Raw genomic sequence first — 23,679 nt, 5'->3', positions numbered from 1 at the left:
AAGAATCAACGGATCTGATTTACGGTTCACTATATATATATATATAAAAGATTATCCTCAGGTTTGATATTATGTTAAAAAGAAAAGAAATATCAAAACCAAATAATAACAATTAGACTTTTGCTTCTGCACCCCCACAATTTATTTTCTTACCCCAATGACCATTTTGCATAGAAGGGATTTCCAGATTACCAGTTTGGAAATTTTCTAGAACAAAATTTAAAAAATATAATCTTTAGAATGAGATTTTTGAACAAACTTTCTAAAATAGAATAAGTTTATGAATGTGCTTTCCAGAACACATAAAATATATTATGAAAAGAGTTTTTTTTTTTCTTCTTCCTCTGCAGCGGTGGTGGCGTCAAGGACGACTATGGCGGCAATGGTAGTGTGATAAAGTGAGAGATTATTTTAGTCTTTTTGTTGTTTGTGAAGGTGCATTTAGTAATGATGGGGTTGCAGAAAGCAAAAGCCTAACAATTGATTGAGAAATGGGGTACGTAGACCCCCAACGACTGTTTAAGGCAATTCCTAACAATGGTGTCGGGAAAGTACCTTAACTCGCCATCCTTATTGTTGACCCAAAATACAAATAATCTCAATTTATTCGGGGACTTTTAAAGAATTGCGAAACACGATATCTAGGGTCTTTCATAGACTTGTTACTAATTTAAATAGACTTATTCTATTGCTCCTCTGTTTTTAGTTCAATTTTCCATTGGAAGGAAACTGATCCAGTTGAGAGCTATAGTGTGTGTATGAATCATGTGCAGGTTTCTGCAGAACAAGAAAGAAAAATATCTTAGTTTACAGCCAAATAATAGCATTCAATAATTTGGATGATGAGGTAAGAAAAAGAAGATTATCTGCATACCTGCTCCTGTGAGCGGAAATACATAAAGGGTGTGTAATATAGAAAGTTCGACACCCTAGAGGTATATATATCTGCATACCTGCAATTGAGATAAATTAAAACAGTTCGTTTTCTATAGTCTGGTACAATAGAGATCTGGGGTGTCTAGAAGAAAGAACATACTTCTCAATTTGTCGCATCAAGTGGCTTTTATCCCAAAAATCACCACGTGATAGATAGCCCCACCTAATGTAGGCAGATACAGCAGGTTAACAAATAGCATCTGGTATAAATAACTGAAATGCAACACAAATAGCATATATGTTGATCGCTAAGAGATGAGCTTGTTTTCCTCTCTTGAAACAACGAAAAATAGAAACAAAAAAAATGTTTTACAACATTTAGAGGGCTTAGAATCAGAATTGCTGAGACGATACAAGTTCACATGCGTTAGACATATACTGTATCAGTTGGATTAGCCCTGTACTGTCAGTAAACTGATGAACGGAACACTAGACTGCTAGTTTTGTTAGCTGTGTTGTGACTTAACTGTATCAGTTAAGATAACTATGTCGTAACAGAGTTATATTAGTTGGAAAAACTTCAACAACAAAATGTTTTGTTGACAGAGTTGAGCAAAACTGTGAAAGGGCCTAAAGTTGGTGGAAAGGAGTTGCTGAAGAAGTCATCATAGGACTCTCACTTTGATGAGTAAAAAAGGTGGAATTACCCATGTTTGAATGTGAAGAAGACCTAGTGGCGTAGAGCCAAATCTGATATTCCTACCGTTGCCCACTTGAGTGGAATTCTCAAAAACCAGATCAATGTGATTCTTTACAACAGACCAATACCCCTTTCAGAATATCGTAGATATGAATGCTGCCAACCTACAAAAACAACCTTTTTTCCAACATCACCTGTCCAAACAAAACTGCACAACTAGCTTTCCAACTGTTTTAGCAAGCTGACAAACCAAACCATAAACCTAACATGATGTAGAAGCATGTTTTGAACCACAGACAGTACTATCATTGTCCTTCCCATATATGACAGCAAAGCTCCCTTCCAACTCTAGTTTACTTTTGATTCTATCAACAATGCCTTGCAGAAAAATTCCACTGGGCTTCTCCTCTAAATAATGGAACACCTTATTATTTGAAAGGCAACTTCAGAATAACCAAGAACTTCAGCAGCACTTCTCTTGTTTACAGTCTAATTATCTACATATAACTTGGATTTCAGTGGATTAACCTTTAGACCAGCAATAACTTTATACTTTTAAATATTTTAAACATTTTTTTTCAAATTCATTAAAAAATGTTGCTTGTTCTTCTTTTCACTATGGAAGTTGTACTCTTGCTAAAAGTAATAGAACTCCTTAGCCCTCTCAACCTTATCATCATACATCTAAAGTTTTTAGTGTAGTCCACAGTGATGTATAGGGTTTGTTAGAAGTGGAGTTTAAGCCTAACTCAACCCCACAAAACCGGCTTGTAAGACGAAGTTTGCACCCCACTTATATACTATGAAATGGCCTTATCTCTAGTTGATGTGGGACTTTCAACACACCCCCTCATCCCGAGGGATATTCATCTCGTGCGTGAGACTAGAAATTAGTGGATGGTCCGTTAGCGGCCCGATATCGGGTGGAACAGAACGTCCAAGAAAGCTCGCTAGGATAGGCTCTAACTTGACTCTGATATCATGTTAGAAGTGGAGTTTAAACCTAACTGAACCCCACAAAACCGGCTTGTAAGGTGAGATTTGTGCCCCATTTATATACTATGAAATGACCCTATCTCTAGTCAATGTGGGACTTCTAACACCCTCACAGGGTTCATCAAAAATTGCAATCCAATTTGGAAAAAAAAATTATTTGTTTATATTTATTGATGTTCACACTTAAAACTGTGTTAGATCTACCTACCTTATGGATGAAAATTTGAGGTTCTTAATATATAAATGACACAATTGCCTCTATTTTTGAGAATGGCAACGACACTTAAATCTTTAATAAGAATATAAATGAATTTCTTCAAAATAAAGGTTTTTGTGGAAAAGATAATATACTTATCTGATAGGTAACTGTTACAATCAGAAGGTATAAACAATAATACGACAATAATTTTGTAAACTAATCTGGCCTATCAGAAAAAAATAATTATTCCTATAGCTGTTGTAGCAAAAAAGAGGGAAAGAAGGAAATGCATCATATTCTAATTACATCAAATCCTAATATTAACAGCCTAAATCACATCTCATTAATTCTGATTGATATCCATATATCGATCCCTTGATCAAGACTTCTTTCCTTAATTATCACCAATATCATAGCAACATTAATTCCATATCAGAATTCAACACTCTACCTCAAGTTGGGTCATAGATGTGAATCATGTGCAACTTGGATCTCAAGTTCAAATAGTTTGCTCTAGGCAGAACCTTGGTCAAAATATCAACAGTTTGATGACTAGGAGTTTGCACAAGGTTAATTATCCCATCATCAATCTTCTCCTTTATGAAATGACAATCAGTTACCGCATGTTTTGTTCTATTATTATGCACAAGAATTTTGCAGTGCTAATGACATCTTTATTATCGCATAACAAACTCATGGTATAATTAGTAGGGACCTTAAGCTCCTCAAGCATTCTTCGTATCCATATTCCTTCACAAATTGCGTGGGCCATGGATCTGAACTGAACTTCTGCACAACTCCTAGCAACCACAAGTTATTTTTCAATTCTCCAAGTAACTAGGTTCCCTCAAATAAATGAGCAGTACCCACTAGTTGGTGTCTATCAATCAATAATTGGCCTGGTCTGCATATTAAATATTTACTTGAGTTCTTCTTGAAATACAACGACCTTCAGGAACCATGGAATGCCACATCGAGGATCAATGAATGTCCATTATCTCAAAATTAGGGTCATTTTCTACCATTGATGTGGTATGATCTTGACCATCCTTTAGAATCCTCCGAATATGTTGGCTCCCCACTGTATAATTTCAGCCATCAAATCAATAGGGACCCACCACATTTGGAAGATAATTAGGACTAAATTTCGCCTCAACCATTGAGAAAAAGAAAACATAAATAGCAAATGTTAAAAGAGCAGTTTGCTAAGAGGACAAGAAAACTAAGATCTACTCAAAATTGAGCCAAACCAGATGACAACACCTTTTGGGATGGCACTAGGGATCTCTGCAAGCCTGTCTTCGGTAGCAGCAGCGACAAGTGGGTGTCTCTGGAACAGGGTGTGGGTCATATGTGCTCATGTTGATGGTGGCACATGGCGTTTCTGGAGGTGATGCGACTACAAGCATTGTCATTGCTGGTCACCACTTACAACCAATTATAATATTAATTGATAAGTACCCAAGCACTTGGGCAACCCACCGAAGAAAACTAGTTTAATTATGAGAAAATAATCAAATACTTATATTTTCTATCAAGCATCTTATATTACTCGATGTGGAATTAAGACATCTCATAATAACTAAGCTCCTATCATACACGGATGCAAATTAGGTTGGAAGTATTAATAGACTGAGTATCAACATCAGGCTATAGCAGTCTTGTTGGAAGAAATCTGGTAGTTGGTGAAGAAAAAAAAAACCTGTAATAGCACGAATCAATGCAGAAGCTGATTTAGACAATGACTCATCGAATTTGTCAGGTGTTATGGGTGGAAAAAGTTCTAGAAGAGTTAAACGCTTTAATACCCCACCAATAAAGTTGTATTTATTTTGTTTCCATGAATAGCTAGTAACTATTTTGTTCCTTTTTAGTTTAGCCTTTATTTTTGCAATTCATTGTTGTGATATTTTCTTGCCTTTGTTTAGGATATAGTTTCCCTATTTTACGATATCATCTGATGTAGTTCCCATTTATAAAAAGGAGGACTGACTGCCTGGTATATTCATTGAAAAGAATTCTCCATATTTTCAACTTACAAATATAAATTATATCCTAAGAATTGAGGCAGGCAATGAACGAGCTTCCATTCCAACAATACCCTTGACCAAGAACAGGACCTGCATATGGCATTTCTAGAAAACAGCAACTACTTTAAGGTTTAAGGAACTCAGGTCCATTATCCAACCAAGGGTACAGCTGAGTATACATAAGCTATATAAGCTATATGTGTGTGTGTGTGTGTGTGTATAGATGATCTGTGGCAGAAATAAAAAATAGCTTAGTATATAAAGAATTTGTATATCAACAGGCCTCTTCTTTGAACTTACCTTTTATTGAAGAGAGCTCCATCTGCCTCTAGCATTGGAGCAATTTTTCCATCTAGTTTTTGCATAACGACAAGTAATTTCTTCATGCTTTGACTAAGATTTTCATTGTCCATGTCAGTTGCAGCAATGGTCTTTAAAACATATGAAAAATCTTAATATCAGTATTAATAGAAATATAACTTTGCAGTCTTGAATAAATATTCATATTAAATTTATCTTTGTTCAATTAAGAAAATATAACAAGTAACACAATGCAAATTCAACAACAAAAAATTCAATATGAATTCTCACAGTAGAATTAGAAAAATCAATATGTATACAAATTCTCAGAGCAGATATTAATGAATTACCTCTGACGCAGAATATAATTTTTTTTGTCCTTGACTGATGCTTATTCAAGGTTCAATTAGATTTTTCCTACATAGTCTAAATTTGAAACACTATTTGTACACTATTTGTCTTTAAAACTTTTAAGCCAATCATTGAATTACAGCTCGACTCAAAAATAAAAAATGTGCACTTTGATTGGAGTGGAGAATATTGGTCATTCATTACCGTTTTATCTAATCATGGTATTTCTCACAGCTCATCTGTTCTCATACGCACCATGAGAATGGTATAGTTGAAAGAAAACATAAACAAATTATTGATTTGAACCTCACCTTGTATCATGCTTCTCTTCCTATTTTGGGATATTATGATTTTATCACAGTTTTTCTCGGTGATGTATTTTTGATAAATGAAAAGATTAGAGAAGTACATAGCAAGGAATAGCTACAATCTAACTCTTAATCCCTAGACTGGGTACACCCCAAAAGTAGCTTTACAAAAGCTGGACAACAATATAATTAACTATTAGTTGTTTGTTAGATAGTTGGCCAGATTTCTCACCCTATATAATGGGTATTTTCGTTATCACTCACTAACATTAATAAAAAAAATTCTTTTAGCAAATCTAGTTTCTCTCTACTTCCTATTTTTAGTAGAATGTAATTAAGGATACATGAAAAGTAAATTAAAAAGCACTCCTACTTTCTAGTTTTACAAGATTCTATAACTGAACAGTGCCTTTGAGAAGTAAAGGACGAAACTTACCTGAGCATTAAGCCTTTTACTTCGCCTCTGTAGAGTTAGTTGTAGTTGGTTAAGGATATCACCAACAACTTCCTTTTGATTTATAAGCTCCAACAGTGATTGTCTATAACCTCGACTATGAATTAAGGCATTATACTGAATTTGTAGCATTTGATAAAGCACAAAGAAATTTTCAGTTTTGGAGAGCATTTGAAGCATTATAATTGCTCAATATAGTAGACATGATTCACAACATAAAAAAAAAAACTGTGTAAGGTAACCAAATTTAATTGATCATAAACTACACTAACAAAAGTTGCTGCGTCAACAGATTGTACTCACTTCTTCTTCTAATTCCCGACATATCAATGCTGTTCGCCATTGCAAATTGACTTTGGATTGGTTAACATCAGTGTAAATGTGGTCTCCAATGTAAAGTATGTTATTGCCATGTATATTCAGGGAACTTTCAACCATCTTTGCACTCCCTCCTGAGTACAAACCACCTGCGGAATATGGTAACAAAGTACAACACAAAGTTAAAACATCCTAAAAATAACTCCAAAGTTGCACATTCAAAGTCATTGCATTCTCCATGATACATTCAAAGTCATTGCCTTTTGGAATAAGCAACCTCTATTATGAAGAGATACTTGAATTTTCCAAGACTTTCCATTTCAAATAGGGCAGTCTTTTTTCCTTAGGAAAATTGTTTCTGATCATAGAGGAGAATTTGCTCTTAAATAGAATACATACAGACATAATAACTGAAAATCCTAATTTATTTTTTAAATAAAACTTATGTTAGGCATCATTATGTACTTTGACATTTCAGCTATGCTGACACCTTAAAGGACATATGTTATTTGCCACCACATACAAATTTATTAAACAACAAAAAACGAAGAAACAAAAGACAAGGGGGACCAAACCAAACCCATGTAAAACAGATGAAACAACTTCCCAAAAAGCCTATACAATTCTGAATATGGGAAGAAAAATGAATAAAAAAACAAACTGCCAAGAAAACCCAAACAAATCTGAACATAGGTAGAAGAATCCTATTATGAAAAAAATCTAAACTTATTGAAGGAGGCAAAACCGAGTACCATTTAAAACTTTCTTTGTTTTATAGGCCTAAAGCTGCCAACTTATTTGCAAAGTGATTACCTTCCCAAAAAATATGAGAAACTTTAAAATCCATGGATTTACACAACTGAATTTACACCATCTTCCTTTAAGTTTCCACCAAACAACAGAAAGGGATGTAAAAGCTAAACAGACAAAAGTTGAATCACATTCAATCCAAAGCTCTCTAAAATCTGCATTCCAAGCATATTCCACCGCATGTATGATTCCCATAATTTCAGCATAACAACATTCTGAACTCCTGAAAAAGATGAGAAACTACCAATATATTCTCCTCTACTATTCCTGAAAATGGCAACACAAGCCGCTAAACCTAGACTCCCCCTAGTAGCTCCATTCGTATTGACTTTAATCCAATAACCATTGGAGGTTTCCAAATAACTTGTGTTGGAAGTCCCATATCAACCACAGATAAGACCAAATCACAATAATATAAGTGGGTGCAATCCTCACCTTATAAGCCGGTTTTGTGGAGTAGACTTAAATCCCATTTATAACCCGCTATCGGGCCGCTAACGGACCACCCACTAATTTCTAGTCCCACACACGAGATGAATTTACCTCGGAATGAGGGGGTGTATTGGAAATCTCACATCGACTAGAGATAAGGCCAATTCACAATATATAAGTGGGTGCAATCCTCATCTTACAAGTCGGTTTTGTGAGGGGGTGTATTGGAAATCTCACATCGACTTGAATAATAGATGTCACTTTACTAGGTCGTGAGTTAACATAAAAACACTTAAGCACCTACAAAATTTGTCATACCATTATGCATAGATTTGTTCAAAGTGTTTCCCACTAATCTAACATATTTTCTAATGATGCGTGTAGAAGAGTCAATATGAATCTGCTTCTTAAACCTTGTGAATTCCTCATATGCCAAATCAGTGATATAGTCAATCAAAAAGACCTAGATGTGGTATAGTCCATGTGTGGCCACAATTGACTCTACTCCTAAGGAATTTAAATTGTCTTCCTTATGCTAAGGTCTTGAAATACATAATAAGAAGAAAAAAGGTTACAGACTAGTTCAAATCTTTTGTATGCTTTTGTTGAAAGATAAGACTAGTGGCCTATTATAGGAAATACAAAACATCCTTCAATACAGAAGAATATTCATATTTTAAAATCGCATACAGGAACACTATCACCATTTGTAATTTTAATGAGTTGTTTCCTAGCTATTAAATGCATCTTCATTGGTTATGCATCTAATAAAAAGGGATATCGTTGTTACCATCCTCCAAGTCGAAAGTTTTTCACCTCCACGGATGTTACTTTTGATGAAACTAAATCTTTTTACACGTGTCCTCAGCTTCAGGGGGAGAGTTCTTTTGAAGTTGGGTCTTTTGAATCTCTTGAGTCATGTTTTGTACCTTCCATAGAGGAACTATCTCATTCTGATAATACTCTTGGTTCTCCTAATACTTCTCCAGAAACATCTTCTATGGATGTCTCTAAAATTGCTCCGAACAATACAGAGTCAGGGTCATCTTCAAACTCTAGTCATCTAGAGAGTTTTTTCGGTATACAATACCAAAGGCGACAAAAGCAACCTAACTCTATCCAAGAACAACTTCAATTGTTTAAACCAAGGGTAAGTAGTCCTTCTATTGATACCCGTAAACCTTTGGAAAATTCTTTGAATAGTAACTGTGAAACTGACCTTGATGACTTGCCCATTGCTTTGAGAAAAGGAACTCGGTCTTGTACCAAGTATCCTATCTCTCATTTTGTGACCACTAAACACCTTTCTATGCAGCACCAAAGTTTTCTCTCTGCCATTGATGCAATTAGAGTCCCTACATCAATTCAAGAAGCATTGAAAGACGAGAATTGGATTCAAGCCATGAATGAAGAGATGAGTGCCTTAGAAAAGAACCAAACATGGAAAATTGTTGACAAGCCACTAGATAAAAAGTCAGAGATGCAAATGGGTTTTTAGTCTAAAGTATAAATCAGATGGCACATTAGACTGTTACAAAGCAAGGTTAGTTGCCAAAGGATATACTCAGACTTATAGTGTTGATTATGAGGAAACATTTGCTCCGGTGGCAAAGATGAATACAGTTAGAATCATTCTCTCATTGGCAGCTTATTTTGGTTGGGAATTGCAACAATTTGATGTGAAAAATGCTTTCCTGATTAGAAATTTAGAGGAAGAAATATACATGAAAATTCCTCTAGGTTTTTGATCTACTAAAGGAAGGAATAAAGTGTGCAGGTTGAAGAAAGCTTTATATGGGCTTAAGCAGTCCCCTCGTGCTTGGTTTGGTAGACTCACACAGGCTATGATCTCCAGGGGGTATCGACAAAGTCAAGGTGACCATACCTTGTTCATCAAACATTCCCAAGAAGGTAAACTTACACTACTCTTGGTCTATGTTGATGATATGATTGTTGCAGAAGATGATGAACATGAGAAACAAATCTTGAAAGAAAAGCTTGTTGCCCAATTTGAAATGAAAGATCTAGGAAAATTGAAGTACTTTCTTGGGATAGAAGTATCTTACTCAAAGAAAGGCATATTTATTTCCCAACGAAAGGATGTTATTGATCTTCTCAAAGAAACGGGTATGATTAATTGCAAGACTACTGGAGTTCCTATAGAACAAACCCATAGAATTGAGAGTGATGAAGGCAGTTCTACAGTAAATAAAGGCCAATATCAAAGCCTAGTTGGGAAACTCATCTACTTAGCTCACACCAGACCAGACATAGCCTACGTTGTGAGTGTTGTAAGTCAGTTCATGCATGATCCAAGGGAGAGACATTTACAGGCTATAAACAAGATCCTTGAATATTTGAAGAAAAGTCCAAGAAGGGGATTACTGTTTAAGAGAAATGAAAAATTAATAATGGAAGTGTATACTGATGCGGATTATGTAGGGTCTATCATAGATAGAAAATCCACTTCAGGATACTGCATGTTCTTGGGTGGAAATTTGGTGACTTGAAAAAGTATGAAACAAAATGTTGTTGCAAGGTCTAGTGCAAAAGTTGAATTCCGAACTATGGCACAAGGGGTGTGTGAATTGCTATGCATGAGAATTATCCTAAATGATCTTAAAGTGGCATGTGAAGAACTTATGACCTTTATTGTGATAATAAGTCAACCATTAGCATTGCTCACAACCTAGTTCAACATGATAGGACTAAACACATAGAGATAGATCGACACTTTATTAAAGAGAAACTGGATAGTGGCCTTATCACTACTTCCTACATCCCACCTGGACTTTAGTTAGTAGATTTGTTCACGAAAGGTCTTTCCACTGAGCGATTTCATAATCTCACATGCAAGCTGGGAATGATAGACATCCATTCACCAACTTGAGGGGGAGTGTTGTTAGTTGAATATTAAATGCAATATTAAAAGTTGTTGGTAGTATATTTAAATGTATTATTAGAAGTTATTAGAAGCTCTTAGAAGATTCTAGAGATCTCTTGTAATTATTACTTTAAGGTTTGAGATCTCTATAAATAGAGAAGTTAATGTACTGTTTTAAGTGAATTAAAAAAAAAAAACAGTAAAATCCTCTTTCTTTCAGATTATTCCTTTCAAGTAAATTCATTCATTACTCAATTTGCTCAATTTGCTATTTACAACACTTTCCATATAAAGATAAGTAAATTCATTCATTACTTTTCCAATTTGTTCTTGTTTTTTATTTTAAACAATAGAAGTAAGGAATTGTGTTCTAGATAAAATTCTTGATTAGATATTTTAAACAACAAAAGAAAAGTTTGAAGTCACATGTGATGTACTGCTCTTTATCCAAAAATAAGAACAATGTACACTTTGTGAAAAGGCAATGAAACATACTATGTGGGACAGGGAGAACCTACCAATTTGAACCTTAAAGCATGGACGCATCAAACCCTCATCTGTCACCAGCTCATACATGGGGTGTGATATTTGGAAGAATTCTGGTTTGTTTGCTGAGACAACAATCTACTCATGACCAAGAGTCATATCAATTTATGCAAGGTTTATTTCAAAAGTTAAAAGAAAATGGTATCTTTCATTCCTCCACAATCAAGAGGGTAACTTCATATAGCATTTATAGTCTCCAAGAACTTACAATGTCAAATAAATCTCGCCAACCCATGTCACTAGGAAGGAATCTATTAAAGGAATAACGCATCATTTTGTCTGTATAATGATAATCTGAATTGGTAATGAGGACAAGCTTTTTTCCGGCCTGTTTCATGAAGATAACAAAGTAAGGAGCAGAAGAAGAATATTACCTGCAACACAAAACAATGATTAACATAAGTAATACCTCCTTTTGATCCAAAAGCGTGACGGGCAATTCTGGATCGAGCTCCACAAATTGTTCAGGGTTGGACATAATCTCATTCTAGATAAATACAGTAAGTTAATAGAGTTCACATAAATACGTCATCCTAGATAATGAAAACATGTGTATGTGTTCACCTTGAGGTGACCTTCTAGATGTGCTGTGACAAGGGCTATTCCCATAGCCTGAAAGTCAAGTCAAAGGTGAGGAGAAAACAATATTTGTATTCAATATAGTTTTATCAAGATATGTGCACACTACCTTATAAAGCCCTTTATAATCAAAGTATCCAAGATTGGCTGGTATAATCCCATCATCCAATATGTCAACCATCTAAAAATAATCACATCATATCAATAAAGTCTCATCCCATCCCAGCAAACTTTGAATTAGATTAAAAGTGGAATGCGTAAAATAGATGCTTACAATATAGATAATGTTAGTCACAAGACAAGAATAAACTAGACTAAACCGGCTTAGGCTTAAAAGAGTTGCTTCATGTTAAAACTCACGCTAATATTTCAAAACTCTCATTTGGACCTATCAACTAATCTAAAATAATCATTTAAAATCCCTAGGTGACCAATAAAAAGTAAAAGAAAAGCACTCTGTTCTGCTAAACTACACGGATTCATAATAGGCAGTGTGGGGACAGTAGAGAGAGAAAAGCATATGAGCAAACAGTAACGGGATAGACTACAATATATTTCTAACCTTCCCCTCAAGTTGAGCATAGATGTTGACAATGTCCAACTTGCTACAAATAAAATTACTATAAAATTGTATATGTTTTGAATGTATTATGTGTCTAATGCAGACCACACAGTATGTATTTATACTTATTTTAGAAAATCAATTATAACAAAAACACCTAATAACTAGGAATCAATCATCCTAATTTTCGAGATTATGTAACGGTTGATTTCTTAAAAATTTTTAATAGTTGATTACATTCTAGCAATTAATAACACCATATTTAAAGCTTTGGTAAACACATTTGCTAGTTGGTCCCTAATCTTGATATATGTTTTGTCCTTTCATAGAAAACCGCGTATAACGTACTAAAGCATGGTTGACACATTGTAGTTTCATAGGACAAGTATTCATCAATCACCCATATGTTTCTCTTATCCAAATGCAAAAGCCAATTCAATAGATTCACCAAACAACGATATAAGTGGTTGCTATTATGACTTTTGATAACGTCCATTTCTACCTATTTTTGTGTGTTTGTTGTCATTAATAAATCAACTCTTTCCTAGCTTTTATCTTGTTTTATCCTCAAGTTTATTGTGTTTTGTATTATTTTGTATTTTAGTTGTTGAATACTTATTTTACCTCTAATATCTTTGTTTAAGTGTGTGAAATAAATGAATAGGGAGCAATTCTAGTGGAAGAAAACAAACAAGAACTCAAGGGAGCATGTTTTGGACAAGAAAATATCAATTTGAAGCAAATACCCACATCAGGCGCCACTAGGACTGTCACGAAATAGGCCTACTCTTTTCATTGCCCTTCACTCCTCTATTCATCTCCTTAAATAATACATAGCATTTACCACTATTAATGATAATTGATCCTAAGTCCTGATTTTTACAACCTAAATTAGGAATCCTAATATTTGCAATTATTATAAACATATAACAGAGCAGCAGATTTTTAGGAAAATAACAATAATGGTCCAACAGACTCATTGCCTAACATTCCCCCTCAAATTGATGTGGATGGTCAAGGAACATCAATTTGTTAATAAGAAACTAGTGTCGAGGACGGGGAACAACCTTGGTAAATATATCGGCAAGCTAAAGTTGCAAGGAAATGTGGGGAAGAGAGACAATACGAGTATCAAAAGCCTCACAAATGGAATGACAATCCACTTCAATATGTTTAGCGCCATCATGGAAGACGGGATTGGCTGCAATTTGAATGGCATTAGTATTATCAACATAGAGAGGTGTAGCCGCGTTTTGAGGGAAGCCAGGCACTAGTCTTGCAAGAACCCCCAACCCTAAAGAAATTATCTCCCTTCAGTAAAATTTGAATAATGTTCAAACCACTAAAAACCTATTCAACACCCCAATAGTCTTGGTTGGCCTCCTTTATGACTATTGGTGGTAGCTTGTTTTTTAGGACAACGGAGAGAAATTGTTGACAATTGCTCTAACCACTACTCAATTCTAGATACCATTTAGATATAGAGAGAGAGAGAGAGAAGAAGAAGATAGAGAAATATATGAGTAAACTGTAATTGGATAGACTACAATGTGTAGTGGCTCATTTTTATTACTAGGGGCATATGGGCCAAGCTTATATGCATACTAAAACCTTTTTCCTCTTAACAAGTAATAGCTGTCAATTTTAAGAAACTAATACATATCACCCTTTGTTAGAATTTGAAAAGAATAAATAAACTAAGATCAAAATGTTACTACACAATTTGTAGTTGAATACAAATACAACAAAAATTAAGTGGTTTTCAATAGCAATTGACTTGTACCTGCATGTAAGCCACAGCTTCCGACACGGAGAAGAATGTGCTCAAAAACACCCATCGACCCTCTATCCGCAAGTCCACCAGCTCACTCCCATATATCTCCCTTCCACACATAAAATAAGGTAAAAATAGAGGGAAAACTTAAACTATTAAATTGATTTCAAATATAAGAACGAATAAGGTTATATAATCTAAATGATCAATAAAAAATAAATAAGATTTGAATTAGTAATAAATATTTAATATGAATAATTATATAGGATATTCTCTGATAAACTAGAGTCTATGATACTTTAACTCAAATAGGAGAATGGATGTCCTATAATAGTAGGCGGGTAGAGACTAAAAGCTCTTAGTTTCTTGAGTGTTTATTCATTTTTCTCTCTTTTACTAGTTGGTTCTATCAAATGGTATCTCTTAGAAAGTGGAATCCAAACCTCACAAAAATGATGTGTAAGGAGAAGTTTGCACTCACGTATATTATATAATTTTGACATATTTCAAGATATCTCGAGTGTGAGACTAGATATTCAAGGGTGGTACAATAGCGGTTTGATAATGGTTGACATCATAGGCCCAACAAGCGCTATTAGGATAGACTCTAATACCATCTTAGAAAGTAAACTTTAACTATAACTCAATCATATAAAATTGACTTGTAAGATGAGGTTTTTACTCATTTATATACTATAATTTGGTCATATTTCAAATCGATGTGAGATTTTCAACAACATCAAAGCTTCAGTCTTAGGAGTTGTGGGGTATTGAAAGTGATTCCATAATTTGATGGAAGCATGATTTCCAACATTTGATGTGGTGGTGAATGCCTATTGGTGGTTGATCAATTTAGATAAGTTCTTTGATGGTTTTAGGAGTATGAGTTGGAAGATTTATCTTTGGTTTGGATGGCATTGACAGGAGGCAATCTCAATTGGTGGTTTTCTTGAAAGAAAAGCAACCAAAATGCCACACTTCTTTTTTTCCTTTGAGAAGGTTTCTTCAAGTTCTTACAACCAAAGGTTGGGGGTATCTTCAAGATTAAATACCGTAGAGCAAGACTGTAAGATGTATTTTCAATATATAGACCTAGGCCAATCTCAATGTAATGTATTGTACAATCAATATATAATATGTTCCTTTGATGTGCTCATGACACACAAGGATTCATTTGTATGAATATCTATCTTATATTTCTACAAAGTTGTTACAACCGAAGTTTGGGGGGTATCTTCAAGATTAAAAACCTAAAGAGCAAGAAACAATGGCAAAGATGAAGCTCAAGAGAAGAGTCAATGTTAAGGTCCCTACACTATTTAACTTCATTAGACCATCTAGTAGAAGATGTATATCTTCTTGTACCAAAGTGGATAGTCTTAGTATAACATCTAGTCTTTTAGCTTCTATTGAGACTAGTATCATCTAGAGCAACTGCCTACACGACACTTCAACTTAGTAGTAAAAGGCACTATTCACGTGTATTCTCTGCTCATTTATGCATGTTTTACGAAAATTAGTTACAGTAGTTATGTTTTATAAATAGAAACCCGCAACAAAAGTTATTGTTAACTAAGTTGTTGTTCAACAGTAAACCAAAAAATTGTGAGTTCATTGAGAGAGAAACTTAAAGTTGTAACACTATTCATAGTGAATTATGTCATGGATGTGGATTGAAGTTCGTTAGCACTTTAATAGAACCAAGGTATTTTCTATGTGTAGTTCTTTCTTGTTCTTCCTTAGTTTACACTATATCAGTTTTGTTTGCGGATTTCTTTCTCTATTATTGGATTATCATTGTGTGGTGAATGCTTCTGCAATGAGCCTGATAGAGCTATTCCACTATAGGCAGAACCAATGGTGCATACAACAAAAACGGATGAAAGGAAGCAAGAAAAAATAACTAGACATAAAGCTGATGACTAAGGACAGCAAGGAGAGAAACATGGCATCAGAGAAGAATTAAAAGTGATGGATGGATCGAGAACAACAGAAGAAGAATAAATGAAAAAAAAGAAAAAGAGACTAAAGATGGAGTATCTTTAGGTTTAGAGACAACCAAAATTTAAAGCTTTTTAGTATGGGAGAAACCTGATACCAAGCACTAAAATAGAATCTCTAAAGAACAAGGATTGGATCCAAGAAAACAAAGAACATTGCAGGAGAAAATGGAGGGGGGAATCAAATAAACCACAAAGAACACAACAAAAAAGGTTCTTTTTTCTAGGGTAGCCTTAGCAAAAGTGGCCATTGTGTTGATGACGGCATCCATACATTGCTGATGTTGAAAAGGGAAGAAATCACCTGCAACTAGGAAAGATACCACCACCTGAACCACCAGACTCAAACTTGGCAACATAGGGAAATGAGACCCCACCATCAAACACAATTAAGTTTACAAAGAAGCTGCAACCGAGCTACGTTGATGAAGAGTTGCAATACTGCTACATTTAGAGCTAATTAATTTTTTTTTTGTATTGTCCCCTGAACTACTTGTGCCCCATCTTGGGTGACTGGATTTAGTTCAAATAAAATCTAAATCTAATTCAAAGTTAATGCAATTAAAAATTTACCTTGTGAGTTGTCAGCCACAACAACACCATTCAATTAAAAATTAATACAATTAAAATTCACCTTTTTTGACAGCTGCAAATACACGTTCTCTTTCCTGATGGATGAGGGTTTCAATTAAAACAAAAAATTCAAACCCAAATAAAAATTAAGGGTGTTTTCTGCTGCACTGTTTACCTTCTTGACTGAACGAGTTTCAATTAAAACAAAACTGAATTAAGGCACTCGCAACTTACAGACATCTCTTCATGCAACTTGCATTGCTTGCGTGAATGTGCATATCTTCACCCAAATTCAATTAAATGTACAATTAAGATATTCATTAGAGGCACTGCTTCACCTCACATGCATCTCTTCTCCTCCTTATGAAGTTCAAAAACTACAGCCACATACCTAAGTCATCAGAGTGGCACTCGCAGACTGAAGACATCAACAGATTTTCTTCCACTTCGTTGTTGGTCGAAAATGTTCACACTCACAGATTGATTTTATTTTAATAATTTATGTCATTTTCACAGATGTGTGTGCATATACATACATATGTATATGTGTGTGTGATATTTTTGTAGAAAGTAAAATCTATAATTTGTGTCACGGACCCAAGATTTACAATTTTGTGAACCCACCACAATTCGAACAATAATCTTGATTTTAACTACCTTGGTGGAAACTGAGTGGAAGAAAGTTAGTTACTTGGCAGAGACAATAAAAGATCTTTGTTTCATTGTGTTTTTCATTATATCTTTACCAGTTGGTTCTATGATTTTCTAGCGGAAAAAGTAGTTGATTCATAGAATTATTTAAGATGCACAAGTAGTGCTTTAATTCAGTTTAAAGAATGAGACACGGAACCAGTAAGCCCGGAGGTATACCTTGACTTCAATAAGACTGAATACATGATAGCATCATAAAAGCTTCCATATTTCATCATTAACTTCCATATATAATAAAAATGAATTACCACAGAATCATTATCTCCTAAAGAGGCATCTACTTTAAGAAGTTGTTACTTGTTGCAGGCTTCGTTCATATAACAAATTGGCGAGAAGACTCTATGAATTTCTATAATAAAAATTCAGAGTCAAGATGCTCAGCACTTACCTCACAGCTTGAGTAGACAACATCTTGGTTCCATGCATGGCTCTTTTTATACAACCAAATCGATCGGCTTTAACCAAATTACCTCTCTCTCTATCTATGACAAGACCTCTAATAACCTGAACAATTTAATGGAATGTAAATGTCACATGGAAAAACCAGAGATAATATTAATTCAATCCAATGAATCACAAAATGCTTAAGCTTGCCAAAGATGACATGTTACCAGGTCTGGATCAAATGTAAGTCCATCCACAGGGAAACCCATTTTCTTGAGGTTTTCCATACAGTAGTCATAGGCCAGCCCTTCCCAAGCCTATTAAGAGACACATTCATATAGTAGAAGTTCAACTAAAAAGATACTTAAACTAAATAACCTATAGTTTCAAAAAACAACACTGAATAACCTCTTGCATACTTATTATTTGATGTACAAAGCAAAATGATATTAACATAAATAAGAAAAAAACAACTTTAAGCCCCATGAGGAGAAAATAATTTGTACCACTACTCATGTGGTAAATTGTCAAAATTAATAATACGTGATATACCCAAAGAGTTCTGCCTTTGGTGACTGGCCCAATATTCAAATGCGTAATGCATTGAGGTGCTTAATCAAAGAGAGCTAATCACTCAATAAAGTAGGATTAACACACACAATGACCTAGAGGTAAGGCCCAAGGACGACCCATGCCCAATAAAACTTGGTTAAGATTTCCAGGTAATTATACTGTTCATTTGGTATTTATTACCGAGAGGCACGCTGCTAACTTGAGCTTTTTGGATAACTCCATCCAAATATCTCATATTCCAAACACCAGACAGAAAGAGCTTGGAGACTTGGGGTATTATAGAGAAAATTACCACAGTACTAATGAACAGGTACATTAACAAATGCCAAAGAGAACATTCATTAAAAACATCGTGATGCCACAGTCAGTCCGTATAACCTAATTCTTAAACTACAGAGTTTACTTGTAATTGTTTTTATTTATATGCATGACATGTAGTACAAGTGAACATTACATTATATGTGTAAGCATAGTAGTTAAAATATAATGGTTCACAAACTTATATAACATAGTGGAGATCTCACATGGTCAATATTCTTTTGGCGCTTAAGGAGTCTTCATCTTACAAATTAGCTTTGTAAAATTAAGTAATGCCTTAAACTCAAATTCTAAAAAACATTAACTTTAAGTACTTTTAGATTATCAAGAAACTATAATTTCATCATTACCTTCACATTATAATGCACCAAGGTATAGTCCATGTCATATCCAATGGCACTAATTGACCTTAGATTGAGGGACCGGGAGCAAAATATTCCACGAGCTGAATTTCTTGACAAAGGAGGACTCTGCATGAGGACAATAAAGAACGTTATTTTACTTTATGTACATTATAGAATGTTCAAGTCAAACCCAAACAGAGTACAGTGTGAGGGTAAAAAATATAGACAGTGTGCCAATCAGCAACAATTAATGAAGAAAATACATGAGGTAAAAGATATATAGTAGCCTAGTAGGCCAATATCTTGAGGTAAAATAAAAATATTAGAAAACTTGTACCCACTACCCAGTTCATTAATTGAAAAGGAAGAAAATAAAAATTTCAAATTGTACAATAACATAAATTAATTTCCTATCAAAAGTCCCACTATATATACTTCCTCAGATTGGCACCCCTTTGGAAAAGGTTACTGTCCCATTAGGAGGTTTTAGTCCCACAGTATTCTTTTGTTCCAATCAAGTCTTTTATTTTTTCTACTTACACAACTAAGTCATTCAATTACAAGATTTTAAAATGCCAAAAATCTTATCATTGGTCATTTGAAAGACCTCTATGATATATAGAACTAAAATTGCTTAACTGGTATAAAAAAACGAAACAAGAAAAATCATTGCATGGTGCTTTTAATCCTACACATCACAGTAGTCTTTTTAAATGTCCAATTAAACAATTTCTTTGGTACATCCAAAAATCATGTGCCATTGTTCTTAAATATCAGATGTCAGACTAACAGAAGGATATTGAAGAACAAACATTACAGGTCATAAAGGAGGAACCAAATAAAAATTAATCCCATAAGTAGGGAGTTTAATTTTGATATCTATCGGTATAAATGTTTTGCACAGTCAACCAATTACAAATCTTCCTAGACGTGATTTTTAAAGTAGTTACAACAGAAGGACTCAATTTTCGATTATTTGGAAATCCATGATTGCACATCAGTGTAACCCTTACACAGTTAATGTACTGCAATTAAATTCTTAGTAAATTACATCAAAGTCTCAAGTTTGTGAACCCTGTGACAACACCTCCTCTGGTTTCATATTACACTAAGCCCTGCATTTAGTTGTTTATTAAGGGTGTCAGAAAAAGTTATGCAATGAGTATTACACGATATGAAAAAAGTTTACACAAATTCCAAAACTAGATAATGTGTTTGCAATTTACATAGGCTTCATAAACTGCCTAAGGGGAGGTGTGTAGCATACTCTATATCTATTTACTTGACTCCAAAAACATAAATCTAGTAGGGATAACCCACCAGAATATCCAATTTTTTCAATAAATCTTCAGCTTCTCTAGTCTCTGTTCTGACCACCTGCTCAATTGGACCTTCACATACAGCATGTCCATCAATTCCTACAAGTTAAATAATGATTGTTTCAACCACAATCAATATAATGAATGGTGTTGGATATTTGAAACAGAACAAAGATAAATATTTGTAATTAAATATTTCAAAATTTTAGGAAGAAAAAGGAAGGAGGAGGCGCTGAAATCCTTCCACTCCAAATTAGACAACAAAATACATTTAACCCCTTAAATTATATCCATTTCTGATCTTACCTTAATGAAATTTAGTTTAAGTGAACACATTACTTTAGTTAAATCTAGTATAACTTAAGCACGAGATACTGAAAATCAAACTAAGCCCTGCATTAAACAAAATTTTAGGACTGTTAACAGATAAAAAAATATGTAGGGTTAACTTAAGAAATAGACAATATATTTACCCTAAATTACATAAGGGAAACAATCAAGGACTCTGTGGCTTCCTCCAGTGGAAATGTTTTCTTCAAGAAAAAATTACTGATTCTAAATGCAATTTTTGCAAGGCTAGGATATTTTGAACTTGGACCCCCAATCAATAGTATTGTTCTCTTTGGTTGGCTGCCTTATCAAAATTGTCTAGCTCTTTCCTTCAAATTATCTCCCGTTAGTTTAACTATAACACTCAAGCATGTGGAAATGACTGCAACATATCCTCCCTTCCTTTCTTCTAAATAAAGATTTTGAGCAATAGCTATACTTGAATAAGGGAAATAATTTCTCTTCAATTCATTTTAACTTTGAAACAAAAGGAAAGAAAACTCGCCATGTTTTCCTTAGTTGAACATTCAAACAAGAGAAAGTGACTTCTTTAGTTCTGTTTTACACTAAATTCCCTTACATTTCACTATAAACTGTCAAACATAGCATATAACTACAACATCAGATACAGAGCAGTTTACTGCAAATCATACATACCTCTTAAAGCCATTACTAGAGATTAAAACCTTCTTGAAGATTCACAAAAATTGTAGAAGACCTAACCAAGGTTTCCTCCACTTAACCATATATCACTTCATTGTTTAGACAAGTTACATATGTAAGGAAGAGGAATTTTTTCCCTTTAAATACTTATTTTGAAGTACTTCATGGGCCTCAATAGAATGGGCCAAACACCAAACCCAGTAACATGCTTTTAATGAAGCCTAAGCTTATAGATAAGACACAAGACCCACATTCAATATGACAAACACACAAATATGGCAATTTCTATAAAACACAAGACATGACTTCTATTATACAATATACAAGATTGGTATCCAACTTCCTATGTATAGGGGTGTTTAACTTCCTTTGAAAGTTGTCTTCTATTTTCTGATCATGGTTTTGGTCTATTCCACTCATGATTCATTATTCCTTTATTTTTTTCTTTTAATAATATTTTTTCATGTGATGGCAAATGATAGATGTACTTTGGGATGTCAGCACAGCTGAGATATCAAAGTGCATAGTCATGTCTAACATGAGTTTCTTTATTAAAAAATAATACAAGATTGGTATACATTAACAAAAGACAAAAATCCTAAACCAATAGAGGACCGACAATTTAGAAGTCATTATACACATAATAATAAATTGCTATTATGCACTTAAGGAAGTTTTTTATTTTATCCTTACTATATTTTTTTTCTTTATTACATATGTATATTGCCATAAATATTAGAATTATGTATTTAAAAATCATCCCATAACTACAGTGATTTGTTTCCTTAGAGAATTAGCTCTCTATATTTCCAAAAACCCTAAACCTTGAATCCTAAACAATCTCAAAGGCTCTTCAATTTTATACCATCTCAAAATACTCCAATGAATAGGTCTTATAAGATCCAAGTCTAAACTTATGACTATGATGACCCCTACAAAGAAGATGCCCTTGAACCCACACTTTAGTTAATGTTTTTTATTTTATTGTTGATGTTTTCAAAACAATTTTTTTTTATTCTTATGACTCAAGGTCTTAAATTTATGTCATATCAACGTTTTAATGGGAAAGACTTATATATCTTAAACTTAAGATCATAGATATGATCCAGCACTGGAAATGCACTTATATATCTTCCTAAAATGTTATAAAGAAAATATTAACTACAATAATAAATGCACTTAGTTTAAGAATCATAAAAATAATAAATGCTTACCATACAAAGCAAGTAGAGTTATGTAAGAGAATTTAAAATTATTCTCAAAGAAAATGCAGCACTAAAAATTGGCAACATACAAAACTTTCGTATTCATTAAATACTTTCCCTTGTTCCCACGGGGCTCATTAGCATTTGCCAAATTCAAAAGTTTCAATTAACTAACCACAAATGTCAAGAAGAAGGAGAAGGAAGACCCATATTTGGTAGCTAGTATCAAGCAAAGAAAAATTGTTAGCGACAACTTCACCATCTCGTGACAAAACAAACGAAATGCAATGCATCTAAGCCAGTTCTATTCAATACATTATTAAAGGAGCAAAGTAAAACAACGGCTCAAACTTGAAATCCCCACAGCATCTTCGGTTCAAATTTCAAAGTCCTCCCTCTTCTTTCATCTTTTTCCCTTTTTAACCAAACATAGCATAAAGAAGAGAAGACGAATCAATCTGTTAAACGCAACACAACACAAACCCATGTATTGACGCAACTCCAACCAACCACTATCAGAAAACAACACAAAACCACACCAAGCAAGCACGAAACTAAAGCACACACAAATCAGAAACAACAAAACAAAACAGTAACAGAAAAAGTTACGAGCATTTACCGAAAGACGAGACGAAGAATCCATCACAGTGCAATACAGCACAAAACCTCTCCACATGAACACAAAACCAAAGCGCGCCCAAAACGGAAACAGCGTAACGGTAACGGACAAAACATATGGGACGGTTCACTTGAATCCTCGAGACATTCCACCTTAACGCTCAAGTTTCCACCAATCTCTCCCCTAGTTATCCACGTCGCAATCGGTGGACTGCGTGATGGAGAAAACGCCACCATCATCATTAACGTGGTTGGCGTCAACGGAACAGAGACACGCAAAGTTAAAGCGCGGGTTCCGCAACTCAGAAGAAGCCGTAACGGAAAGTGACTCCGTTCTATAGCGGCTAATTGGAGGCGCATGAGGGAGACGAGGAAGTTTGCGAATGTCTTCGCCACGACCATCGCCGTCGGATGGCGGTGGTTCCCGCGGCGGAAACGGCAAGATGAGAGGAGGAATCGGTTGAAACTGAATGTGTTTCCCGGGAACTTTTAGTGTGTGACAGCTTGGGAAAAATTTTATTA

At 34.4% G+C, this 23,679-nt stretch overlaps 1 protein-coding gene across 6 annotated transcripts; it reads right to left on the bottom strand.

Moving 5' to 3' along the window:
• Positions 1 to 484: 484 nt before the first annotated feature.
• On the bottom strand, positions 485 to 23,679 carry LOC114163354 (cytosolic purine 5'-nucleotidase-like). Of its 6 annotated transcripts, none has more exons than XR_003599408.1 (18): positions 21,329 to 21,521; positions 20,343 to 20,440; positions 19,029 to 19,148; positions 18,015 to 18,104; positions 17,792 to 17,907; positions 14,129 to 14,228; positions 11,893 to 11,964; positions 11,769 to 11,816; positions 11,614 to 11,691; positions 11,413 to 11,532; positions 11,177 to 11,282; positions 6,518 to 6,681; positions 6,197 to 6,331; positions 5,102 to 5,232; positions 4,035 to 4,170; positions 3,487 to 3,852; positions 3,223 to 3,367; positions 1,037 to 1,099 (listed from the first exon to the last, which is right to left on the bottom strand). XR_003599408.1 is itself a non-coding variant. In XM_028047617.1 (17 exons), exons 1-17 carry the CDS (start codon positions 21,339 to 21,341, stop codon positions 703 to 705), a joined length of 1,608 nt encoding a protein of 535 aa, XP_027903418.1. In that variant the 5' UTR covers positions 21,342 to 21,521; the 3' UTR covers positions 485 to 702. The 6 variants fall into 6 exon arrangements, 2 of the variants coding, with proteins under 2 accessions (XP_027903418.1, XP_027903419.1); XR_003599411.1 differs by having other exon boundaries at positions 4,035 to 4,155; XM_028047617.1 differs by lacking the exons at positions 3,223 to 3,367; positions 3,487 to 3,852; positions 4,035 to 4,170 and adding exons at positions 485 to 777; positions 875 to 953.

Source organism: Vigna unguiculata, chromosome 9 (genome assembly GCF_004118075.2).
Source record: "Vigna unguiculata cultivar IT97K-499-35 chromosome 9, ASM411807v1, whole genome shotgun sequence".
NCBI lineage: Eukaryota > Viridiplantae > Streptophyta > Magnoliopsida > Fabales > Fabaceae > Vigna > Vigna unguiculata.
Note: the sequence above shows the minus strand (reverse complement) of the source record. Positions and strands in the feature narration are given on the sequence as shown.

Excerpts from the sequence above, each read along its gene's own strand:
- LOC114163354 (XM_028047617.1), bottom strand. Across the intron at positions 19,149-20,342 it reads TGAAAAAATTGGATATTCTG|AGTCCTCCTTTGTCAAGAAA; the intron begins GTGGGTTATCCC and ends GTCCTCATGCAG. Across the intron at positions 11,283-11,412 it reads GGCGAGATTTATTTGACATT|ATTGTTGTCTCAGCAAACAA; the intron begins GTAAGTTCTTGG and ends GGTCATGAGTAG.